The sequence below is a fragment of the Poecilia reticulata genome, chromosome 17 (genome assembly GCF_904066995.2).
Source record: "Poecilia reticulata chromosome 17, P_reticulata-male-v2, whole genome shotgun sequence".
In the NCBI taxonomy this organism is placed as follows: domain Eukaryota; kingdom Metazoa; phylum Chordata; class Actinopteri; order Cyprinodontiformes; family Poeciliidae; genus Poecilia; species Poecilia reticulata.
Genome location: NC_088846.1, coordinates 31,768,933 through 31,790,165, shown reverse-complemented (window position 1 = coordinate 31,790,165; position 21,233 = coordinate 31,768,933). Strand labels below are relative to the sequence as shown.

At 48.7% G+C, this 21,233-nt stretch overlaps 1 protein-coding gene across 5 annotated transcripts in view; it reads left to right on the top strand.

Moving 5' to 3' along the window:
- Positions 1–21,233, top strand: part of efr3a (EFR3 homolog A (S. cerevisiae)) — a 63,166-nt gene that overhangs the window by 18,072 nt on the left and 23,861 nt on the right. For 4 of the 5 annotated variants that reach the window (XM_081598531.1, XM_017310057.2, XM_081598530.1 and 1 more), the window contains 6 exons: positions 4,158–4,234; positions 5,040–5,167; positions 5,247–5,397; positions 11,391–11,512; positions 14,357–14,506; positions 18,612–18,752. In XM_081598531.1, the coding sequence (XP_081454657.1) occupies positions 4,158–4,234; positions 5,040–5,167; positions 5,247–5,397; positions 11,391–11,512; positions 14,357–14,506; positions 18,612–18,752 (769 nt within the window). Of the gene's footprint in view, positions 1–1,728; positions 1,863–4,157; positions 4,235–5,039; positions 5,168–5,246; positions 5,398–11,390; positions 11,513–14,356; positions 14,507–18,611; positions 18,753–21,233 lie in introns of those variants that run through there. The other variant, XM_081598532.1, reaches the window with a different exon arrangement.

The following is a 21,233-nucleotide window of genomic DNA, read 5'->3' as shown; positions in this document are numbered from 1 at the left end:
AGACTCCAGACGGGAACCGAACCGTGACGCTCCCGACGGGAACCGAACCGTGATGCTCCCGACGGGAACCGAACCGAGAGACTCCAGACGGGAACCGAACCGTGACGCTCCCGACGGGAACCGAACCGAGAGACTCCAGACGGGAACCGAACCGTGACGCTCCCGACGGGAACCGAACCGAGAGACTCCAGACGGGAACCGAACCATGAGACTCCCGACGGGAACCGAACCGTGAGACTCCAGACGGGAACCGAACCGTGACGCTCCGGACGGGAACCGAACCGTGACGCTCCCGACGGGAACCGAACCGGGACGCTCCGGACGGGAACCGAACCGCGAGGCTCCGGACGGGAACCGAACCGCGAGGCTCCGGACGGGAACCGAACCGTCTGTTCAGTCCAACGTTTTACCTCTGAGGTTCCTGAATGAAAACTCCTCACTGGGTCGTTTATTCAGCCCATCTGGGCTCCAGCTGGTGACTGGATGAAGGACAAAGAGGTCGTCTGTTTGGACCCTAAAGTTCAAAGGTCACGGGCGAGTTTTATCAGTTTAAAGATGTTAATTCACGTCTGATGGATGTTGTGTGTGGATGTTTAAAGCGAACATTCACACTTTGCCGCCTGTAAAGAAAAACAACCAGTTTGTGTAAATTGTGAGCTAATTAAAGCCTCTGGACTCTGCAGGACGTTCAGGATTCAGTTTCTTCTTCTACACGTTTTAAAAACAACCATCTGGTTCAAACCGGTTCTGGTTTCTAGTCTTTCCTGTTGGGTTTTTATTCATGACTCGTTGGGTTAAGTTGGTGACCTCCTCGGGTCGGAGCCGCGTCTGAACGTGGAACCTACTTTACGTTTCGGTGCGTTTCCCCCCCTGACCGCTGGCTGCAGACGCCGCGCTGATGCGTCTGATGTCGTCGTCGTCGTCTTCCCTCGGCTCGTCGCTGCGACTCATCAGTCGTCTGCTGCCGTCTGCAGACACTAAACCTGACGCATTGCCTCGGTTACCGTATCGAAGGCATGCAGCTCTCAGCCAGGATGAACTCAAACGCCGTTCAGGCGCCGCCTGAGAAACAAACAACCGAATACAGGCGTTTATTCTCATCCGGCTCCCAGTTACGGTCGGAAGGTCGGATCTTCATCAGAAACGCAGAACCGGTTCAGATTAGTGACGGTAATGTTGGCCGGAAAAATGTGACTGACTTAAAATCCTTGGAAAAATTTCCACTAGCATTTTTCAAGTGGATATAAATGCTTTACTCGTTTATATCTAGTAAATTATATTAATCACACAACTAAGGATTTTAGAATAAATTGTTTCAGTTTAAATCGGGTCTTCTTACATGCACTTAATCAAAATACGTAAAATCAATCAATTTACAGTCAAATATGAAGTAAATATTTTACCTTGTTTGTATTTAAATGTTTTATTTTTAAAGATTAGTAAATCTACCTGCATTTCTTTTTATTTTACCGGATAATAGAGTTGAGACATCAGTTTCCTAATAAATTAGAATAAATTTTACACATAAAATAACAATGCTTGAAGTCAGACGTCTGTAAGAGAAGCAAAGTTTCCCTTTTGGATCCTTTACAAAACCAGTTTGGATCCTTTAAACCAGTTTGGATCCCACAGTGGGTTCTGGAGGCCCGGCACCCTGCATGTTGTAGTTCCTCTCCCTGGTGGCAGAAACGACCTTTCCAGCAGGTCAGTGTTGAATGTCGAGGCCTCTAATGACCATCATTTGATCCAGGTGCGCTGAACCAGGGAGCGAACTGAAACATGCAGGACGCCTCCAGGACCGACCTGCTTTAAACCAACCCGTTCAAATGGACCCGACCAGCGTTGGCGGGGAAATGGATCAGGTGTGAAATGAATGATCCCAGAATCTTGTTGATCGAAACGTTAAGCTGCAGCTCTGCAGCTTGACGTTGTTTTATTCTAGCTTGACGTTGTCTTGCGCTAGCTTAACGTTGTCTTGCGCTAGCTTAACGTTGTCTTGCGCTAGCTTAACGTCGTTTTGCGCTAGTTTAACGTTATTTTCTGATAGCTTGACGTTATTTTCTGATAGCTTGACGTCGTTTTGCGCTAGCTTGACGTTATTTTCTGATAGCTTGACGTCGTCTTGCGCTAGCTTGACATCGTTTTGTGCTAGCTTGGCGTTGTTTTGATAGCTTGTCGTCGTCTTGCGCTAGCTTGACGTTGTTTTGCGATAGCTTGTCGTCGTCTTTCGCTAGCTTGACGTCGTTTTGCGCTAGCTTGACGTTGTTTTATGCTAGCTTGACGTTGTCTTGCGCCAGCTTGAGGTTGTCTTGCGCTAGCCTGACGTTAATTTGCGCTACCTTGGCATTGATATGCGCCAGCTTGACGTTGATTTGCGCCAGCTCGACCTTGTTTTGCGCCAGCTCGACCTTGCTTTGCGCTAGCTTGACCTTGCTTTGCGCTAGCTCGACGTTGTTCAGCGCTAGCTTGACTTCGATTTGCGCTAGCTCGACGTCGTTTTGCGCTAGCTCCAGGTCGATTTGCGCTAGTTCGAGGTCGATGTGCGATAGCTTGATGTTGTTTTGCGCTAGCTTGACGTTGTTTTGCGCTAGCTTGAAGTTGTCCTGCGCTAGCTTGACGTTAACGCCTGCATGGCAGAAAAACGTCCCAGATGCTTCCATCTCAGGAGCCTGATCATGTCTGACAGGAATTCACAGTTTCGGGTCAAAACCAATAAATCAACTTCTGAATATTTAACATTTCTCACTGCTTCAGGCTTCTGATGTCCAGACTTTTACTTCCTGCTGAAATCCCGTCGGTGTTGATGTGGCGTTGACGCCCGGCTGCTGCCAGTCATGAACAAGCTCTGCTCTGGTGGTTCTGCCTAAATGGGTTTTTTTTTTACGAAGTCGCCTTTAACGGAGCTTTTCTGGAGCAGAAAGTCGCTGAGCGTCTGCTGGGAATCGAAGCAGAGCGATTCTTTTCTCCCGCCTGGCGGCAGAAATCCGTTTGTTCCTGTTTGGTATTCGGGTCGGGACTCCAGACGTTTCAGGTTTAATGGATTCATCTGTTGAGCTGAGCTCACCTCATCGAGCCGCTGTTGACCTTTGACACTCTGAGCTCACCTGACTCACCTGGTTCAGGTTGTTAAACGCTGTGTGTGTGTTTGTGTATTTATTTTGTTGTTCTCACCAGAAGAGAGGAGGAATCGTAGCACAATGCAGATTTATTTAGTTTTAAAAGTTTCTGGATCTTTGATTTCAGAAAATATTCAGGAATGAAAATAATCTTTAAAATGTTTGTAGATATATTTTAAATTTTACCCTCCAACGTCTTTTTCAGCTCAACCACCTTTATTTATTAAATGTTTCTCTTTTAATTGATTTATTTTGCTGCCAGCATCCATTTATTTATCTCTATTTATTTTATAACTATTATATATCCTCCCACTGTTTATTTTTATTTAAATAAAAATAAAGAAAAATTTATTTATTTTATGTCCAGCATAAAAACTGAATTTGTTCTCCATACATATTATTTTTAAATGTTCATGTTCGTACTTTGTTTTATTTATTAATGCCTTAAAGCCCAATTATTTATATTTGTGTTTATTTTTCCTCTCACGATTTATTTATTGAACATCCACAAAGCAAAATATTTACTTATTGATTTACTTATTGATGTAATCGGTAACCGTATGGTAATGATTAGACTCTATCTGTGGTTCGGTCAGAACCTCCCTGGGTTCTGGTTCGGTCGGTCAGAACCTCCCTGGGTTCTGGTTCGGTCAGTCAGAACCTGCCTGGGTTCTGGTTCGGTCAGTCAGAACCTCCCTGGGTTCTGGTTCGGTCAGTCAGAACCTGCCTGGGTTCTGGTTCGGTCAGTCAGAACCTGCCTGGGTTCTGGTTCGGTCAGTCAGAACCTGCCTGGGTTCTGGTTCGTTCAGTCAGAACCTCCCTGGGTTCTGGTTCGGTCAGAACCTCCCTGGGTTCTGCCTCGGCCTCCAGCCGACCCGATCTTCCTCGCCGTGGCTCTTGACTCGTCGTCTTATCGACTCGCTGAAGCTGGTTTGTATTTGAGGACGGGCGGCGGCTCCAGAACCGGTTTTGGTTCTGGAGGTTTTTAAGCTGCAGCAGGTTCTGGTGGTTCTGACCCGACATGTTTGTCTCGTTTCCCAGGAGTGTGCGGCTGCTGCGGGCCCCTGAGGCCCCGGTACAAGCGCCTAGTGGACAACATCTTCCCCGAGGATCCCAAGGTGAGTCCAACAGGGTTCGGCACCGGGGGTCCAAACTGAGGCCCGTGGGCCAGAAGTGGCCCTTTAAATGATCCTGTCAGGCCCCTGAAGTTAAGACTGGTTAAAAATGTTTGGCCAATAAAATGGAAACACAACAGATAATAAGTTTGAAGGAGTTTTTTTATGTTTTGGATTTTAATGATATGCAGATTTCATAAAAATTTGGTTTAATGTTTGAGCAGCTAAAAACTAAAAAATGAAAATAAATAAACACATTTTTGCTTTGTAAAGTTTTGTGGCCTGTCTGGGTTTCCGTCCATCAGGGCATAAAGTTTGGACACCTGCTTCAAAGCTGCAGTGACTTTTATAAAACATATTTTAAATATTTGTTGATCATCATGTCATGAGACGGATAATCTGTGAAAAAGTCGAGCTTCTCCCAGAACCAATCAGAGCCAGGAGGCGGTTCTTAGCGCTGTCAATCATCCCCCTAGCTAGCAGCCTGCCTTCAATGCTAAGGCTAGTTAGCATAGCCACCGATGACATTTGATGAACAATGTTCCTGAAACGTTAAGTTGTTTCTCCTCCATTTAGCAGCGAGTTCACAATATTGATTGACAGCGCTAAGCCCCTCCTCCTGGCTCTGATTGGTTGTTTCTGGTGCATTTCTTCAGAGGAGGTCGATGTTTTCACAGATTATCTGCTGTAACAAACATTTAGTTTTATGAAAGTCCAGCAGCTTTAAGGTTTTAATCTGTTTGAGCTGAACTCTGATGATCCGAGTCCGGACGGCGCCGACCCGTTTCCTCCGCTCTGCTCCTGCCAGGACGGCCTCAGCAAGTCGGACATGGAGAAGCTGACGTTCTACGCCGTGTCGGCGCCGGAGAAGCTGGACCGGATCGGCGCGTACCTTGCTGACCGGCTGAGCAGAGACGTGGTGCGGCATCGCTACGGGTGAGGAGCCGGTCCGAACGGAGCCGGATCAGAACCTGGAGTCTGGGTCTGACGGCGGCGGCGGCCATGTTGCCTGCAGGTACGTGGTGATCGCCATGGAGGCGCTGGACCAGCTGCTGATGGCGTGCCACTCCCAGAGCATCAAGCCCTTCGTGGAGAGTTTCCTGCACATGGTGGCCAAGCTGCTGGAGTCCAGAGAACCGGACCTGCAGGTTCTGGGAACCAACTCGGTAAGCGGCGGCGCCACCGGGTCACACACGGGTTTTCACCAGAACTCACTCTGAACTTGCTGCTGTTTGGAGAGGAGATTCAGAAACCGGCCGAGATGCAGCTTAAAGGAAATCAGGTTTTTATTTTAATACAGATAATAAACGACTTTACAGGCAAATAATGTGCCAAACATTGAATAAAAATAAAATATATCGTGACATTAATTAATATTATCAACATTAAATCTAACATTTAATTATTCAAATCTGTCATTTTATTTCCAATGCTGTTGTTTTTATTACATTTTTATGTTTCATTATTTGTTTTTCTATTTAGACAAATAAAAAATAAATGTCTAAATAAAGGACAAAACAGGATGAAGCAAAAAGAAAAGTGGAAAAATCTATTTATGATTTTTTTAAAAAATGAAAAAATACATTTTTTAATAAAAAACATACATTGAAAAATTAGAAATATTAATAATGAAATAAAAAGGGGAATTAAAAAAACAAGATTTGAAGTAAAATTGAAAAGATTAACTGGAGATGATGTGAAATTAATACTGTTTAAAATGATGAATATTAACTTCTATTCACTCTGTAACCAAATAAGTTCTGATTTTTAAAAAAAAATTTTAGATGCAATATTAGCCATTTATTTATCTCTTGCCAGTTTTGGCAGGATTAGTCCTCCATATCCCGACCAGGAGACCAAAACCTGATGATGATCCATTAATCTGGACGTTTTATGGAATCGGTTTATGTTTATTTGCTGCTTCAGAGCAGAACCAGGATCCAGGAGCGATGCTGCAGCAGCAGGAGGAGCGATGCTGCAGCACTGATGCTGCTGCAGCATCTGGAACAACCTGACTGCCGTTGCTGCTCTTTATGGTGCACAAACCGAACTGCTGCTGGCAGTAAAAACCAAAGCAGCAGTTTCATTTTGAACCAACCGTCTTTTATATTAAAACCCTTTTTCCCGTCGCTGCATCAGCCTGGCTGCTCTCGCTGTAATCGCGCTTTAATGTTTGCCTGCTTGTGCGGCGCAATAAATCCCAGAAAATATGAGCTCATAATCCACAAAGTCGGCTGTTAAACTCAAACTTATTACCGTATTTTCACGAAATGGGCTGAATATGTGAGCTGGCGGAGCCGATGCTGCCCAAAGCGGTGAAATCCTCCTGAAGCTGCTCCCGGATCCGTTTCCTTCCCTCTGAAGGTGAAATAAAAGTAGTTTCCTCCGGGTTCTATTGTTGGCGCTCCATCCGAGCCGCGGGTTCAGATGGACCTGCATTATTTATGTGTGGTATTTATTCTGTGACGGAGGAGAACCGACGTAGATCCGTGGTGGCGGCAGATCTGCTTCACGTCGGATCAGGGAGACTCGGCTGCTTCCAGTCCATCACCACCAGTTCATACTTTATGTGACGAAACTCTGAGATCGTTTAGAAAAATACAAGAGCTGAAGACGTGGAGGCAGAAAAACTGAAACTCCAAACAAAGAAAATGTCATTTATCAGCCGAGTTTCACGAATATTCTGCTGCTGATGATGAAGAAACACAATTTCCCATTTGCTGCTCCTTATAAGTCATTAAAAATCATGGCTGTTGCGTATGATGTATGATCCATCAGCCAATCAGAGGAGACGTCGGCGTCTCATCCAGGCGTTGGAGCATCAAGCTCCGCCTACTTTGCTGAGGCTGCGGTTTGAGTAAATTGTTCGGCCGTTTTACATTAGAGAGATGCTTCAACGCGTTGGAATGAAACGGCAGACCATCATCCTCCCACCACTTCCTGTCGTCTTCTTCGTCGTTTCTGCCAGTAGAAACATGTTGTAGATGAAAAGTGTCTCCATTGCAGTTTTGTGAAATAAATTTCCATGTGGCTGAGAAATCACTTCATCCCAGAACATGAGATTCTTTTAAATGCCGCGTTTCCGTTGAGCAAATGTATAATTTTACCTCCAGTTTGTGATTCCACAGCGAGTGGAAACGCATCAGCCAATCAGCTGCTTGCTTTGCTGCTAGGTGGATGAAGGTCCAGGTTTACCTTCAAGCTTCAGGAATCAGAAATGTTCCTGTCGAACAGTCAGTTTGCACTACAGCCGACGCATGTGGGCGCCGCGCGGAAAGGGCGCCAGATCTGTGGCAGCAGAGATCTGTTTGTGTAAGCCAGTGGTCCCCAAGCTACGGCCCGCGGGCCGGATCCGGCCCCCAGAGAGCATTCAGATTTTTTTTTCATATATTGTATTTTCCGGTTTATATGTGTATTTTTCTTCAACCACCAGGGGGCTCTTTAGCAGGAAGTGTGTCCCGTAAACTGTGGGTGTTTTGTTTTGCATGGCGCTTTGCTGCCACCTGTTGGACTTTTAGGGAACTGCTGGACTTTTATGCTATGTAATCAGTACGATTGGTAGCGGTAGAGCAGATGAACACGTGTTTGTTATGAACGCCGCATTCCAGGTTTCCCTCAATGGAATATATACTAGTCAGTCCCAGTGACCGTTTCACTAACGGTTTTTGCCCATGTGCTTTCTGGGTAAAAATCAATCAAGAATCGGGTCATAAACCGACTCCGGACCCCCAGCAGAGAAGGGAAACGTGATTTCATCACATCTGTCCTTTATTTTACTGTTTTTACACATTTTTCCTTCTTTAACATAAAACATCCAGATCTGTTTTCACTGCTTCATATAAAAGTCGTTCATGACTAGAAGAACTGTTTTGAACAAAGCTGCTTACATTTCAATCTGGGCTGCAAATCTGTTGTTAAAAGTTTTCCGATGAGAAGGTGACCCAGCAGAGGGAAAACGAGCCCTGGTGGGAGGAGGCGATAAATCACTCCTGCTGCATGCAGGCGGCAGAACAATGATTCTTATTAAAACCCGAACGTCCATCTTTACTCCTACCAGCTTATGTCCAGATTCAGATGCGTCTCTGCTGTCTCCTCCGTTCCCGTTGGGACGCGTGAAACCTCAGAGTCCAGCGTTTATGATGACCTGACTTCGGTCGATGGGTTTGGGGATAAAACATTTTATGGTTTTGCTCCAAAGATCCCAAAAATAAAGTCAGAGTTTTGGTTTTCTGTCCATAATTAAACCGTAAATTATTAAAATTTTAGCCACTGCAGTGACTCTGTTGATGAAACTCGTGTTGGTTTCACACATTTCCACTCGGTCCACAGATGGTCAGCGGAGCTCCAGCCATCGCAGCTATTATTAGAAATCTCTCTGTTTCTGAACTAAACTCTCTTAAACTGTGACTAACGTATGAAAAAATTCATTGATTCTGAATCCAGCATGAAAAGAATCATGAGAATTTACAGATATGAGAGTTACAACTACGGATGATTTTATTTTTCTATTGGGTAAAATTAACTGTTGCAATAAAACCTTGAAGCTTTAAATATGAAACGCAGTTCAGTTATTGAGAAATTGATAATTAGTGACAGTTGGTGTAGAAATGCCCAAACATTGCTGCACATTTACTGGAAACTTACCTGAACCTTGAGGGTTATTGTGCAAGCTCCCACCCCCAAAGCGGCCGGGCTTCTCTCCCCCCCCCAAAGCGGCCGGGCTCCTCCCCCCCCCCACCTCAAAGCGGCCGGGCTCCTCCCCCCCCCCACCTCAAAGCGGCCGGGCTCCTCTCCCCCCCCCCAAAGCGGCCGGGCTCCTCTCCCCCCCCACCAAGCGGCCGGGCTCCTCCTTCCCCCCCCCAAGCGGCCGGGCTCCTCTCCCCCTACGCCCCCAAAAGCGGCCGGGCTCCTCTCCCCCCCCCAAAAGCGGCCGGGCTCCTCTCCCCCCCACCCACTAAGCGGCCGGGCTCCTCTCCCCCCCCCAAGCGGCCGGGCTCCTCTCCCCCCCCAAGCGGCCGGGCTCCTCTCCCCCCCCCCAAGCGGCCGGGCTCCTCTCCCCCCCCAAGCGGCCGGGCTCCTCTCCCCCCCCCAAGCGGCCGGGCTCCTCTCCCCCCCCAAGCGGCCGGGCTCCTCTCCCCCCCCCAAGCGGCCGGGCTCCTCTCCCCCCCCAAAAGCGGCCGGGCTCCTCCACCCCCCCCCCCCACCCCCACCTCTAAGCGGCCGGGCTCCTCCCCCCCCCACCCACTAAGCGGCCGGGCTCCTCCCCACCCCCACCACCAAGCGGCCGGGCTCCTTCCGCCCCCCCCTCAACCCGCTGGGCTCCTCCTAAAGTGTTTCATCAGATCTTACTGCTGTTCTGTGTTTCCACCTCTGTGTGTTAAAGGTTATAATCCTTCAGAAGGCGGAAACCAAAATGCTAATATTAACCCGTATTTTGAGGAAATTATGAACTTTGACTAAGCCAAAACACTTGTGGAAGTTTTTGTCAGCTGTAAAAAGTGATTTCATTTGGGGGCGGCGGAGGTTGCTTCAGGTCCCGGCGTGATGAAAATGTGTAAACTTCTATCGTTGGAAGCGTGATTATCTCTGCGTGAGAACATGGACCAGATGAAAGCGTCTGCCCTGGTGCCGGTTCACGGATCCAGCAGAGCTGATTTCCTGCGGAGATAATTCTGGGTTCGAGTGAAAATGTCAAGAGACGCGTTTTAAAATCCTCCATAATTGGCAACTAATCTTTTTCTCAAATATTCTTAATGTTTGTCACAACTAAAATCTATATTGATGTCTGAGATGGAGAGCACAGAATAGGACATTAAAAGCCTCGGATAATTGGTTCCCGTTTCATCATTTCTTTCAATCGTTTTTCATTTTCAGGTTTTGGAACCAATTCTAGGAGTGAAAACATCCAGATATGTTTATTTTGGCTCTACTTCCTGCCTGCGAGTCGAGTTTCAGCCTGGCTGATGGTGGGAATGATGCAGGCTGGTCAGTTTCACGGCTCTGTGATGATGGATGCAGCTTCATTTCACCAATCGGTGCATAATGAAGTTAGAACCGGCCCGTTTCACTCGGCGGCCGTAATGTCTCCTCATTCAGAGCGAGCGCCTCGCTTCACCCGGGGGAAACGACAGAATCGTTAGAATCGGAGGCGTAACGACTCCAACGCCAGGCCTGAATTATCCTCACTCTGAGGATGAGACCTGGACCAGAACTTTAGCTGCTGCAGCTGCTGCAGCTGCTGCAGCTGCTGCAGCTGCTGCAGCTGCCGAGTCGAAGCGACAGACGGGTCTGAAATGAAACGCGAAGGTTCTGATCCATAAAAACAAACTTGATGTAATTTATTAAAACCACATCATGATTCCTCAGGTTTTTAGTTTCCCCTGGAAGATTTTGGATCCTGATCGACCCGATTCCTTTAGAATGGATTTTAAATTTTCTTTATCAGACGTTAAAAGGACCGGGTTCTGGTCCCGCCGCGGTCGGACCGGGTTCTGGTCCCGGTAGGACCTGATTCTGATTCCGCCGCGGTCGGACCTGGACCCGGTCGGACACCTGGTTCTGGTCCCGCCGCGGTCGGACCTGATTCCCGCCGCGGTCGGACCTGGTTCTGGTCTCGCCGCAGTAGGACCTGATTCTGATTCCGCCGCGGTCGAACCTGGACCCGCTCGGACCAGCTTCTGGTCCCGCCGCTGTCGGACCTGGTTCTGGTCCCGCCGCGGTCGGACCTGGACCCGCTCGGACCAGGTTCTGGTCCCGCCGCGGTCGGACCAGGTTCTGGTCCCGCCGCGGTCGGACCTGGTTCTGGTCCCGCCGCGGTCGGACTTGGACCCGGTCGGACACCTGGTTCTGGTCCCGCCGCGGTGGGACACCTGGTTCTGGTCCCGCCGCGGTCGGACACCTGGTTCTGGTCCCGCCGCTGTCGGACCTGGTTCTGGTCCCGCCGCGGTCGGACCTGGACCCGCTCGGACCAGGTTCTGGTCCCGCCGCGGTCGGACCTGCCGCCGCGGTCGGACCTGGTTCTGGTCCCGCCGCGGTCGGACCTGATTCCCGCCGCGGTCGGACCTGGTTCTGGTCCCGCCGCGGTCGGACCGGGTTCTGGACCCGGTCGGACCTGGTTCTGCTGCCTGGACTGCCCTCTAACTCTTGGTTCCCGCTGCAGTTCGTGAAGTTCGCCAACATCGAGGAGGACACGCCTTCCTACCATCGCCGCTACGACTTCTTCGTCTCCCAGTTCAGCGCCATGTGCCACTCGACCCACGAAGACCCGGAGACCAGAACCAGGTGGGTCCCGTCGCTGCAGCTGCTGCAGCACAAACGCATCACTTCATTTGTTTCCAGGATTTAAAAGATGGTGTGAAAGTTTCCAGTGTTCATTGTAATAATCATCATTTCAGTATTTAGGTCAGTTTCTTAACTGAAGGTTTATTCAAACTGCTTTTCTTCAGTTTCACAAACCAGCTTCATTTTTCACAAACTTGAGAAAAACTGATCACACAAGATGAAAAACTGATCACACAAGACGAAAAACTGATCACACACGACAAAAACTGATCACACAAGACGAAAAACTGATCACACAAGATGAAAAACTGATCACACACAAGACGAAAAACTGATCACACAAGACGAAAAACTGATCACACAAGACGAAAAACTGATCACACAAGATGAAAAACTGATCACACAAGACAAAAACTGATCACACAAGACGAAAAACTGATCACACAAGACGAAAAACTGATCACACACAAGACGAAAAACTGATCACACGAGACAAAAACTGATCACACACGACAAAAACTGATCACACGAGACAAAAACTGATCACACACGACAAAAACTGATCACACGGCTTCACATCCTCTGGAGGAATCTGTCGTAAAGAAATTCACTCTGTGTTTCAGCATAAACATTTCTTCTGTTCTGAGCGTCATTCTCTCCGTCGGCCTCATCGGCTCCTGGCTGAAAGGCTAAGCTAACATCCAGACGTGCTCCGGTTTCCCGGAGGAGGGAAACGTGTGGCGTCGCTGCTGATCTGAATCCAACACCGTGGAATAATTGGTCGTCTTCAGAGGCGAGGGGAGGTTATTTAGAGACGCGAGGATTAAAACCCGAGGAAAAGCATTCGGAGAAACCGAACGGGCCTTTTAGAGAAACGTTAATCCTCAAGTGAAAGAACCAGGCGGAGTCGGCATGTAGGGAGCCGTTCTCTGCGCCGCTCCTGTTTGGTTTTCACACCAGACTCTGAATACAATGGCTGCTGAACAGAAACAAAACCCTGAAAAATACCTTTAATCTCAGAAAAGATTCATTAAAGTCAAGTTAAAGATTCTTTGAGTTACATTTATTTATTCACTGACCTTCAGTTCAGACAGCCAAGGAATCGACTAACCAACCGATACGACTAACGATCAGTCGGTTCCTCCATACCCGGATTAGTATGGAGTCATATTTGTGCCACCAATCTGAGCTCAGAGCTGCGTTTCTGTTTACCGTAAAACTGCACAAGCTGACATTTTGAAAATAAATCTGCTTAATGGAAACGCAGGAATAATTAAAACTGCTAAGGAAACGCTTTAATCGTCACATGATCAACAACCGGATGTTACTACTGGCAGAAACCATGAAGAAGACGACGGGAAGTGGCAGCATCATGGCATGATTTTTAATGACTCATCGTGTGAAAAAACGTATTCATGTGATTTTAATTGCATTTCTTATTAAAGGAAATGTTGTTTTTTTCTGGCATTAGCAGAATATTGACAGTTTTGTGCTAATTTGCTGAAGAATCTCAGCCTGTGGGTCTGATGTGAGCTCAAATGGTCAGAACAAATCTGCTCCAAATAAAGAACTTTGTTTATAATTAATCATTCATGTTACCTTTACAGAGTGATTAAGCTGAACTAAATGTGATTTTTTTACTGCGGCGCGGCTGAAAGCACCAGTTCAAACCTTCTTCCTCCTCGTTTCCCGTTTGGTCTCCAGGTTACAGATTTCTGTAACGTCTCCGTATTTGATGGAGTGAATCTGTCCTCCTGTAATCTTCTGCAGTAAATTTCCCTCATTGAGCAAAGAACAGGAAACAAAAAGACGTTTTGGGGAAGGGGGCAGAAATCCCACCGTGTTGGTTTCCAGGCAGAGAGTAAATATTATTCCCTGTAATATTTCATCCTCATATCAGCCCAAAACGACGCGATGGGATATTGACCTGCTTTTATTCCTTCAGTGCGACTGAATTAAATCGAATGAAGGTTTTGTGTTTGGAAGATGGAGCTCCTGATCACAGCGAGGCAGAAACGGTCCGGTCCTCCGCTGAGCGGCGGCTGTCAGGCGCTAATGAAGATGAAAACGATACCCGGAGCCTCTTCCGTCTCGTTTGCTGCTGCATTATCCGAGAACCTTGGCGGCGCCAGCTGGGACTCCAACGTTTGTTTCCATTTGTCCGTTTGGCTCGGTTTCATTTTTAGCGCCGATTTCACGCCCGGGTTTTCTCCTGGTCTGGATTTCTCAGGAACGCCGACCTCGTCTTCGCTTTATTTGCTCCGAGTTTTGCGTCCAGAGCTGAAAGCCGACCTGGTTTCATGGGCTTTGACTGGGCCGGACTTCTGGGACTCGACTCTGGAAATGAGTCTCACTTTGTGTTTGACGCAGCAAATCATTTTAGAAGTTTTTAAACTCGTAAATCTTGATAACAAAGGGCATCTGGAGCCTCCATGTTGCAGTTTAAATCGAGTTCAGGACCAAAAAACCAATTCAGGGAGCAAATATGATTAAAGGGCAGCTGGCATGGAAAGTCCAGTTTAAGGCTTTTCCACCATCCTGGTGAAGAAAAACTTCATTAATCCTGAAGTGGAAGTTTTGCATCATGACTTGGATGAAACTAAGAATCTGCAGATAAAAACAATGAAATGAAAATATCTGAAGCTGTTAAAATCCTTCTGCTGTTAGCCTGTTAACTGTTAGCGCTTCCTTTAACTTACGGAGCAACATTCCAGTTCAGTCACATTTAACTCGCAGTTTATTTAAATTCTTCTCAATGTTTCCAGTAAAAAATCATTTTGGTGAAAATGGTTTCAGTTTAGTGGAGTTTCTTCAGCGACGTGACGAAACGTCTCCGTGTTTCAGGATCCGAGTCGCCGGGATCAAAGGTCTGCAGGGAGTCGTGAGGAAAACTGTGAACGACGAGCTGCAGGCCATCATCTGGGAGCCTCAGCACATGGACAAGCTGATTCCCTCCATGCTGTTCAACATGCAGGACGCCGACGACCTGGACAGGTACGCAGCGCCACCGCGCCGCAGCGCTACTGTCTGATTTACCTCAAATCAAAACGGAGGCAAAGGTTTTAGAAGAAAATTCTCAGATTTGTGGCTGGAAATCATCTAGAAACAGTTTATATATTATAAATTAAATGGTACAAGTTTAATTTGTTGTTGTTCAGGTAAAAAAGGGATTAATTTTATATCTGTGTGTTAATTGGAGAGTGAAAACTCAATTCAGGGATTTGGATCCAGATCCGTTTGTTTTTATATTCCACTTTAAAAAAACTTCTCTAAAATAACAGCAAATTTATTTAATATCACAAAAATCAGATCCTTCTAATTTCTGCCCGTATTTCTGGTATTTTTCTGCAGTTGTGTAGAAAATTTACCTTTTTATTCCATTTCTTCCATGGAAAGTTTCCAACGTGGAAAAATTCCCAGAATATTCCAGGTTTTAATCTAAAGCTTTACAGTTTCTGTCTTTCTGGAAAAGCAGTGGGAATCATAACGACTTTATTAGGCTAATAAAGCCGTTTATTCATCTTCCTGGTTCTTTTTCCCGTTTCTCCTCGCGGATCTCGTCGCCTCACCTTCCTGTCTTCCTCGCTGTCGTTTCATCCGGATGGTTTCCATGTGAACAAAAAGCTATTTTTGGATCCTCTCCTGCTGCCGTTTTCTTTCTTCTGCTGACTTTCTGTCCTTTAAGAGGCTTGGCGCCGGCGCCCCGTCAGGCGACTGGACCGGTTCTGTTCAGAGGCTCGGCGCCGGCGCCCCGTCAGGCGACTGGACCGGTTCTGTTCAGAGGCTCGCCTGCGGCGCCGGCGCCCCGTCAGGCGACTGGACCGGTTCTGTTCAGAGGCTCGGCGCCGGCGCCCCGTCAGGCGACTGGACCGGTTCTGTTCAGAGGCTCGCCTGCGGCGCCGGCGCCCCGTCAGGCGACTGGACCGGTTCTGTTCAGAGGCTCGCCTGCGGCGCCGGCGCCGCAGGCGAGCCTCTGAACAGAACCGGTCCAGTCGCCTGATGGGGCGCCTGCGGCGCCGGCGCCCCATCAGGCGACTGGACCGGTTCTGTTCAGAGGCTCGGCTGCGGCGCTGGCGCCCCATCAGGCGACTGGACCGGTTCTGTTCAGAGGCTCGCCTGCGGCGCCGGCGCCCCGTCAGGCGACTGGACCGGTTCTGTTCAGAGGCTCGGCTGCGGCGCTGGCGCCCCATCAGGCGACTGGACCGGTTCTGATCAGAGGCTCGGATCTGCAGGCCAGAACGCCGAGCGTCTGCATGTAGTCAGTATCTTCAGCCGCTGAGGTCGATCCATCGATCACAAGCATTTAGTTCAGCTCACTGTTGGAGGAACCTCAGTGTGTGTGTGTGTGTGTGTGTGCGCGTGTGTGTGTGTGTGTGTGTGTGTGTGGGTTCTGAAACCACGGTAACCTGCTGCTGCAGGAGGCGTTCTCTGGTTCTGATCCGGTTCTGTTCATCCATGTTCTGTCCGTGTTTCTAACCGTTTTCCTGAAGAAACTCTGAAAATCCGTCCATCCAAATATACAAACATATATTTGGGGTCTGAATAACTCTTGACCTTTGACCTGACCCGTGTCTCCATGCCTAATAATCTGATGCAGAAATGAACCCGTTCTGTAGTTTTTCCTGCCTGAACAAACGTCTTCCTGGTTCCAGTTTGTTTCCCTCCGGATCGGCGGCGAGGTTCTGATGGACGGCGCCGCTCAAGGCCGCCGGGTTTCTCTTAATTAGCTCGGTGAGGCCGACGTGTCCGGCCTGCAGAGGGCCGAGGCGGCGCCAGTGTTCCCGGTTCCACCCTGATGGCCGATCCAGATCCGCTGACCTCCAGCTGCACAATCAGCCACTCAGGTTCTGTAAACGGTTTGGTTCTGATGAAACCCAAACCGGACAGGAGGGGTCATGGAGTTATTCAGAGCCGGAGTTTTCTGCTCTTTCAGAGATTACTGGACATAAAAAATAACTTTATTAGCTGTGAAATGTTAACGCTGCTCATGTTGGAGCAGCTTGGCTCTGATTGGTTCTGATGGGTTCTGATTGGTTCTGTCTTTGGTTGAGTTGGTGGTTGTTTGAACATTTATTCCCTCTGGTTCTTGGTTCTCTGCAGCTGGAAGCGTTTCTGCTTTTACATTTTTATTTTTGGACAGTTATGATGCGTAACCGTGGCAACAATTGATTTTTCTCAAAAGCTCAAGTAACACCTGAACTTTGACCCTGAAACCCAGAGGAGATGAAAATGATATGAGGGTTCATGGATGCAGAGAGAAGCAGGAAAACTTCTGCGTCGTATCCCCTACTCCAACATCACCACAGGGTGTTAGAGAGGAGCGGCAAAAGCAAATGAGGTGGATTAGCAGAGCTAGCTAACAAGCAGGACATCCAGGCAGGACAGGAGTATCGTCTCTATTGAGCTGTTAGCCTGACATCAGACATGGCTCTATCAGACAGCAGTCTTCAGTCAGAGGCCTGCTCAACTTTGATGCAACACTGACTGCTACTGGAAATCCTTCCTTCCCACAGCATCAAACAAGATACAAAAATAACTGGATCAGAACAAAAAGTTACAAAACCAGTTAAAAACTAAAGTTCTTTTTCTGTTTTTCTCATTATGGACCATATTTTCTTTTATTTGGACACAAATTCTGACTACAGTTAGATTTTTTAACACTTTTTTTTTCTTAACTAGCAACAGAAAACCTTATTTCTGTTCTGCCCACTTCATTAAACCACAACAATCCACCTCCAATTACAGCAGGAGGTTTCATTTTTGTCCATCATTTCCCCACTTCTAACAAGCAATAAGCATTTAATTTCCCCTGAACCGCCGGCGTGGGCCCACAGTAATTGCATTGTTTCCCTCCTGAGACGCGGCCGCCTGGAGTCCATCTGCGGCCGCGCTCGCTGCCGGGGACGTGATTTACTTCTGCCGCGCTTTATCCCAACAACAAGTGGCTGCGGCGGCTTCAAGGGCAGGATTTACTGGGGCGGTTCTGAGAGAAATGGAAGAACTCTGAGGGTTTCGCTTCCAGCAGAGCAGTGGTTGGGAGGAAAGAGGAGGAGATTTACACACGAATCAGGATTTCAGCTGAAATAATGACATGAAAATCTGAGTTTGATGCCTCAATTATGGAGCCGAGGCGTGAATATCGAGAGAAAGAGCTGAGATCTTGGATGCAAGCGACAGAAGTCAGTTTCCTTCACTGGTAGAGAGCGGCCGCTACTGGAGGGCACTGCTAGCTAAGAAGCCAGCTGCGCTAACCCTAAAGCACTAACCACAAAGTTTAGCTAATACTAAGTTACTATGCTAACATTATATTTAGCATAAGCTAACGCTTAAGTGCCATACTAACATAGTATGTAGCGGAAGCTAATGCTAAAGTGAACACCGTATGTAGCGGAAGCTAATGCTAAAGTGAACACCGTATGTAGCGGAAGCTAATGCTAAAGTGAACACCGTATGTAGCGGAAGCTAATGCTAAAGTGAACAACGTATGTGGTGGAAGCTAATGCTAAAGTGAACAACGTATGTGGTGGAAGCTAATGCTAAAGTGAACACCGTATGTAGCGGAAGCTAATGCTAAAGTGAACACCGTATGTAGCGGAAGCTAATGTGTGCATCATCCTCCTCCTGGGTTTGAGCTGCTGTTTCCTCCAGACGTCTCTGCCGTTGAGGGTCCGGCAGCAGTGTGAACTCTGACAGCTCAGATTTCACACCTCGGCTCTGAACATCACCGTCCAATGAGCTGACCTTTGACCTTCCCATTACTGCGATGTGAGCCGTGGCGTCTGATTGGCTGTTGGTCGAGAAGCAGCAGCTTCTCCTCTGCAGCCGCATCAATTATTCATCCTGGTTGTTTCCAGGTTTTCCTTCTGATGAAACTTTCATTTAATGTCAGTGTCTCTCTTCCCTCCTTTTCTTATTTCCTGGAGGTTTGTCTCCTCAGCCTCCGTGTTGTTATGAAATATTGATCGTTGCCCCGGCGCGACATGTTGCTACGTGATGCTGCCGTTTCCAGGCCTGTTGCCTGTTTCCCAGTTGCTCTGCTGAGCTAACGGCTCTTTGCAAAGCTTTTCTGTTCCTCATGCTTCTCCGCTTCCCTCCGCAGGGCGGGGCATCCCAGCACGCCGTCCGGGTCGGGTCAGGATGGCGAGGAGAACCCGGCGGCTCTGGCTGAGAACTGCTTCAGGGAGCTGCTGGGCCGAGCCGCCTACGGAAACATGAAGAACGCCGTCCGGCCCGTGTTGGTGTGAGTACAACCTGGAGATTCTTCCTTTCTAAGGTTCCTCAGCAGCATTTCAATGAGGCTTAGCACTGAACTTTGACTAGGCCACCTTGATTATGGTGGATTTACTGTGCTGTGACCAAATATTGGAGCCAGGTTTGAAAAAAATCGGAGAAAGTTTTAATATGAGAATAAAGACTTTATCCTCATGTTATTGTTACTCTTTGTAATTTATGACTTTATTCTTATATTACTTCGACTTTATTTTATTATTACAACTTTATTCTCGTACTATCTCTTTGTTCCTGAATTATTACGATTATTTTAAAATTTTTAACTTGGGGTTATTGTTGCGAATGATTATTTTAGTAAACTCTGGTTCGGTTTGAATGTGAATTCCAAGCGGACTGGAGACCGCTCCAAAAGCAGGAAGTGGACTACAGCGCATGGCATTCTGGGTAAATACAACCAAAGCTAATATGCTAGTCTAGCGCTAGCAGGAGAAATAGTTCGGTTTTTAGCCAGACTGAAGAGAAATCCTCCAAACGCTAAATCTGACGCCTCCATTTTTGTTTCTACTTCATGAAGGAAGCTGCTCTCGGTGTCTTTAGAGGTTTTTATGGTTTCCTTCAATGGTTTCTGGTGCAGCGCCCCCACAGGCCAGGAGGGGAACAGCTTGGTTGGACTCGGAACCACAGATGATGGAGTTCTGGTTCCTAATCGAACTGAGTGTACCGGACTTTTTGCTGAGCGGTCAGATCTTCTCTCCTGGGAAGATGAGCAGCTCTCTGAAATGTCTCCTTTCTCCCTGGAGATCTTCAGCCTCAGAACCAGACCAGCGGTTAGCTGCTCCGCTGCAGCATCGTGTGAACATGTCGTCATACCGCTGAGCATCAAGCTGGTGTGGAAGAGTCAGACTGATGGTCAGTTATTAGTGCATCTGACCCGGCTGCTGCTTTCACTCCACAAACTGAACAAAACCCAAATCTTTAGCAGAAAAAGTAAAAAAGGCTCCCTGTTGCTCCTTAATGAATATTTCCACGTTCATGCAGGCTGGAGTGACACGTTTTCCCTAAATATGTAACTCATGCTTGCAAATTAAGTGGAGAGCTGAACCTTTGAATGCTGCTTTTACAATCGGTTTATAACACTGTTTGACAGCTGCTTCAGAAACACTGACTCACTTCTTCCTCAGTTTGTTTGGTTTCAAAGCTTTTCTCCTTCCTCACCTGCTTTTCTCTCTACGACCAGCTGACCTGGGAGACTTCTCACTTATTTATCACTGGTGAAAGAGCTGCGTTTCTGAAAGATAAGCAAGGAAACGGAGCAAACAGCTGGTCATTAAGCTTCAGGATGTTTGCTTAGACGCCAGGGGGCCAGACACACACCCTGAGGAAACGCCAGGGGGCCGGACACACACCCTGAGGAAACGCCAGGGGGCCGGACACACACCCTGAAGAAACGCCAGGGGGCCAGACACACACACCCTGAGGAAAAGCCAGGGGGCCGGACACGCACCCTGAAGAAACGCCAGGGGGCCGGACACACACCCTGAAGAAACGCCAGGGGGCCGGACACACACCCTGAGGACACGCCAGGGGGCCGGACACACACCCTGAGGACACGCCAGGGGGCCGGACACACACCCTGAGGAAACGCCAGGGGGCCGGACACACACCCTGAGGAAACGCCAGGGGGCCGGACACACACCCTGAGGAAACGCCAGGGGGCCGGACACACACCCTGAGGAAACGCCAGGGGGCCGGACACACACCCTGAGGAAACGCCAGGGGGCCGGACACACACCCTGAGGAAACGCCAGGGGGCCGGACACACACCCTGAGGAAACGCCAGGGGGCCGGACACACACCCTGAGGAAACGCCAGGGGGCCGGACACGCACCCTGAGGAAACGCCAGGGGGCCGGACACGCACCCTGAGGAAACGCCAGGGGGCCGGACACGCACCCTGAGGAAACGCCAGGGGGCCGGACACGCACCCTGAGGAAACGCCAGGGGGCCGGACACGCACCCTAAGGAAACGCCAGGGGGCCGGACACGCACCCTAAGGAAACGCCAGGGGGCCGGACACGCACCCTAAGGAAACGCCAGGGGGCCGGACACGCACCCTGAGGAAACGCCAGGGGGCCGGACACGCACCCTGAGGAAACGCCAGGGGGCCGGACACGCACCCTGAGGAAACGCCAGGGGGCCGGACACGCACCCTGAGGAAACGCCAGGGGGCCGGACACATACCCAGAGGAAACGCCAGGGGGCCGGACACATACCCAGAGGAAACGCCAGGGGGCCGGACACACACCCAGAGGAAACGCCAGGGGGCCGGACACACACCCTGAGGAAACGCCAGGGGGCCGGACACACACCCTGAGGAAACGCCAGGGGGCCGGACACGCACCCTGAGGAAACGCCAGGGGGCTGGACACGCACCCTGAGGAGACGCCAGGGGGCCGGACACACACCCTGAGGAACTCCTGAGCTCCGTTTGA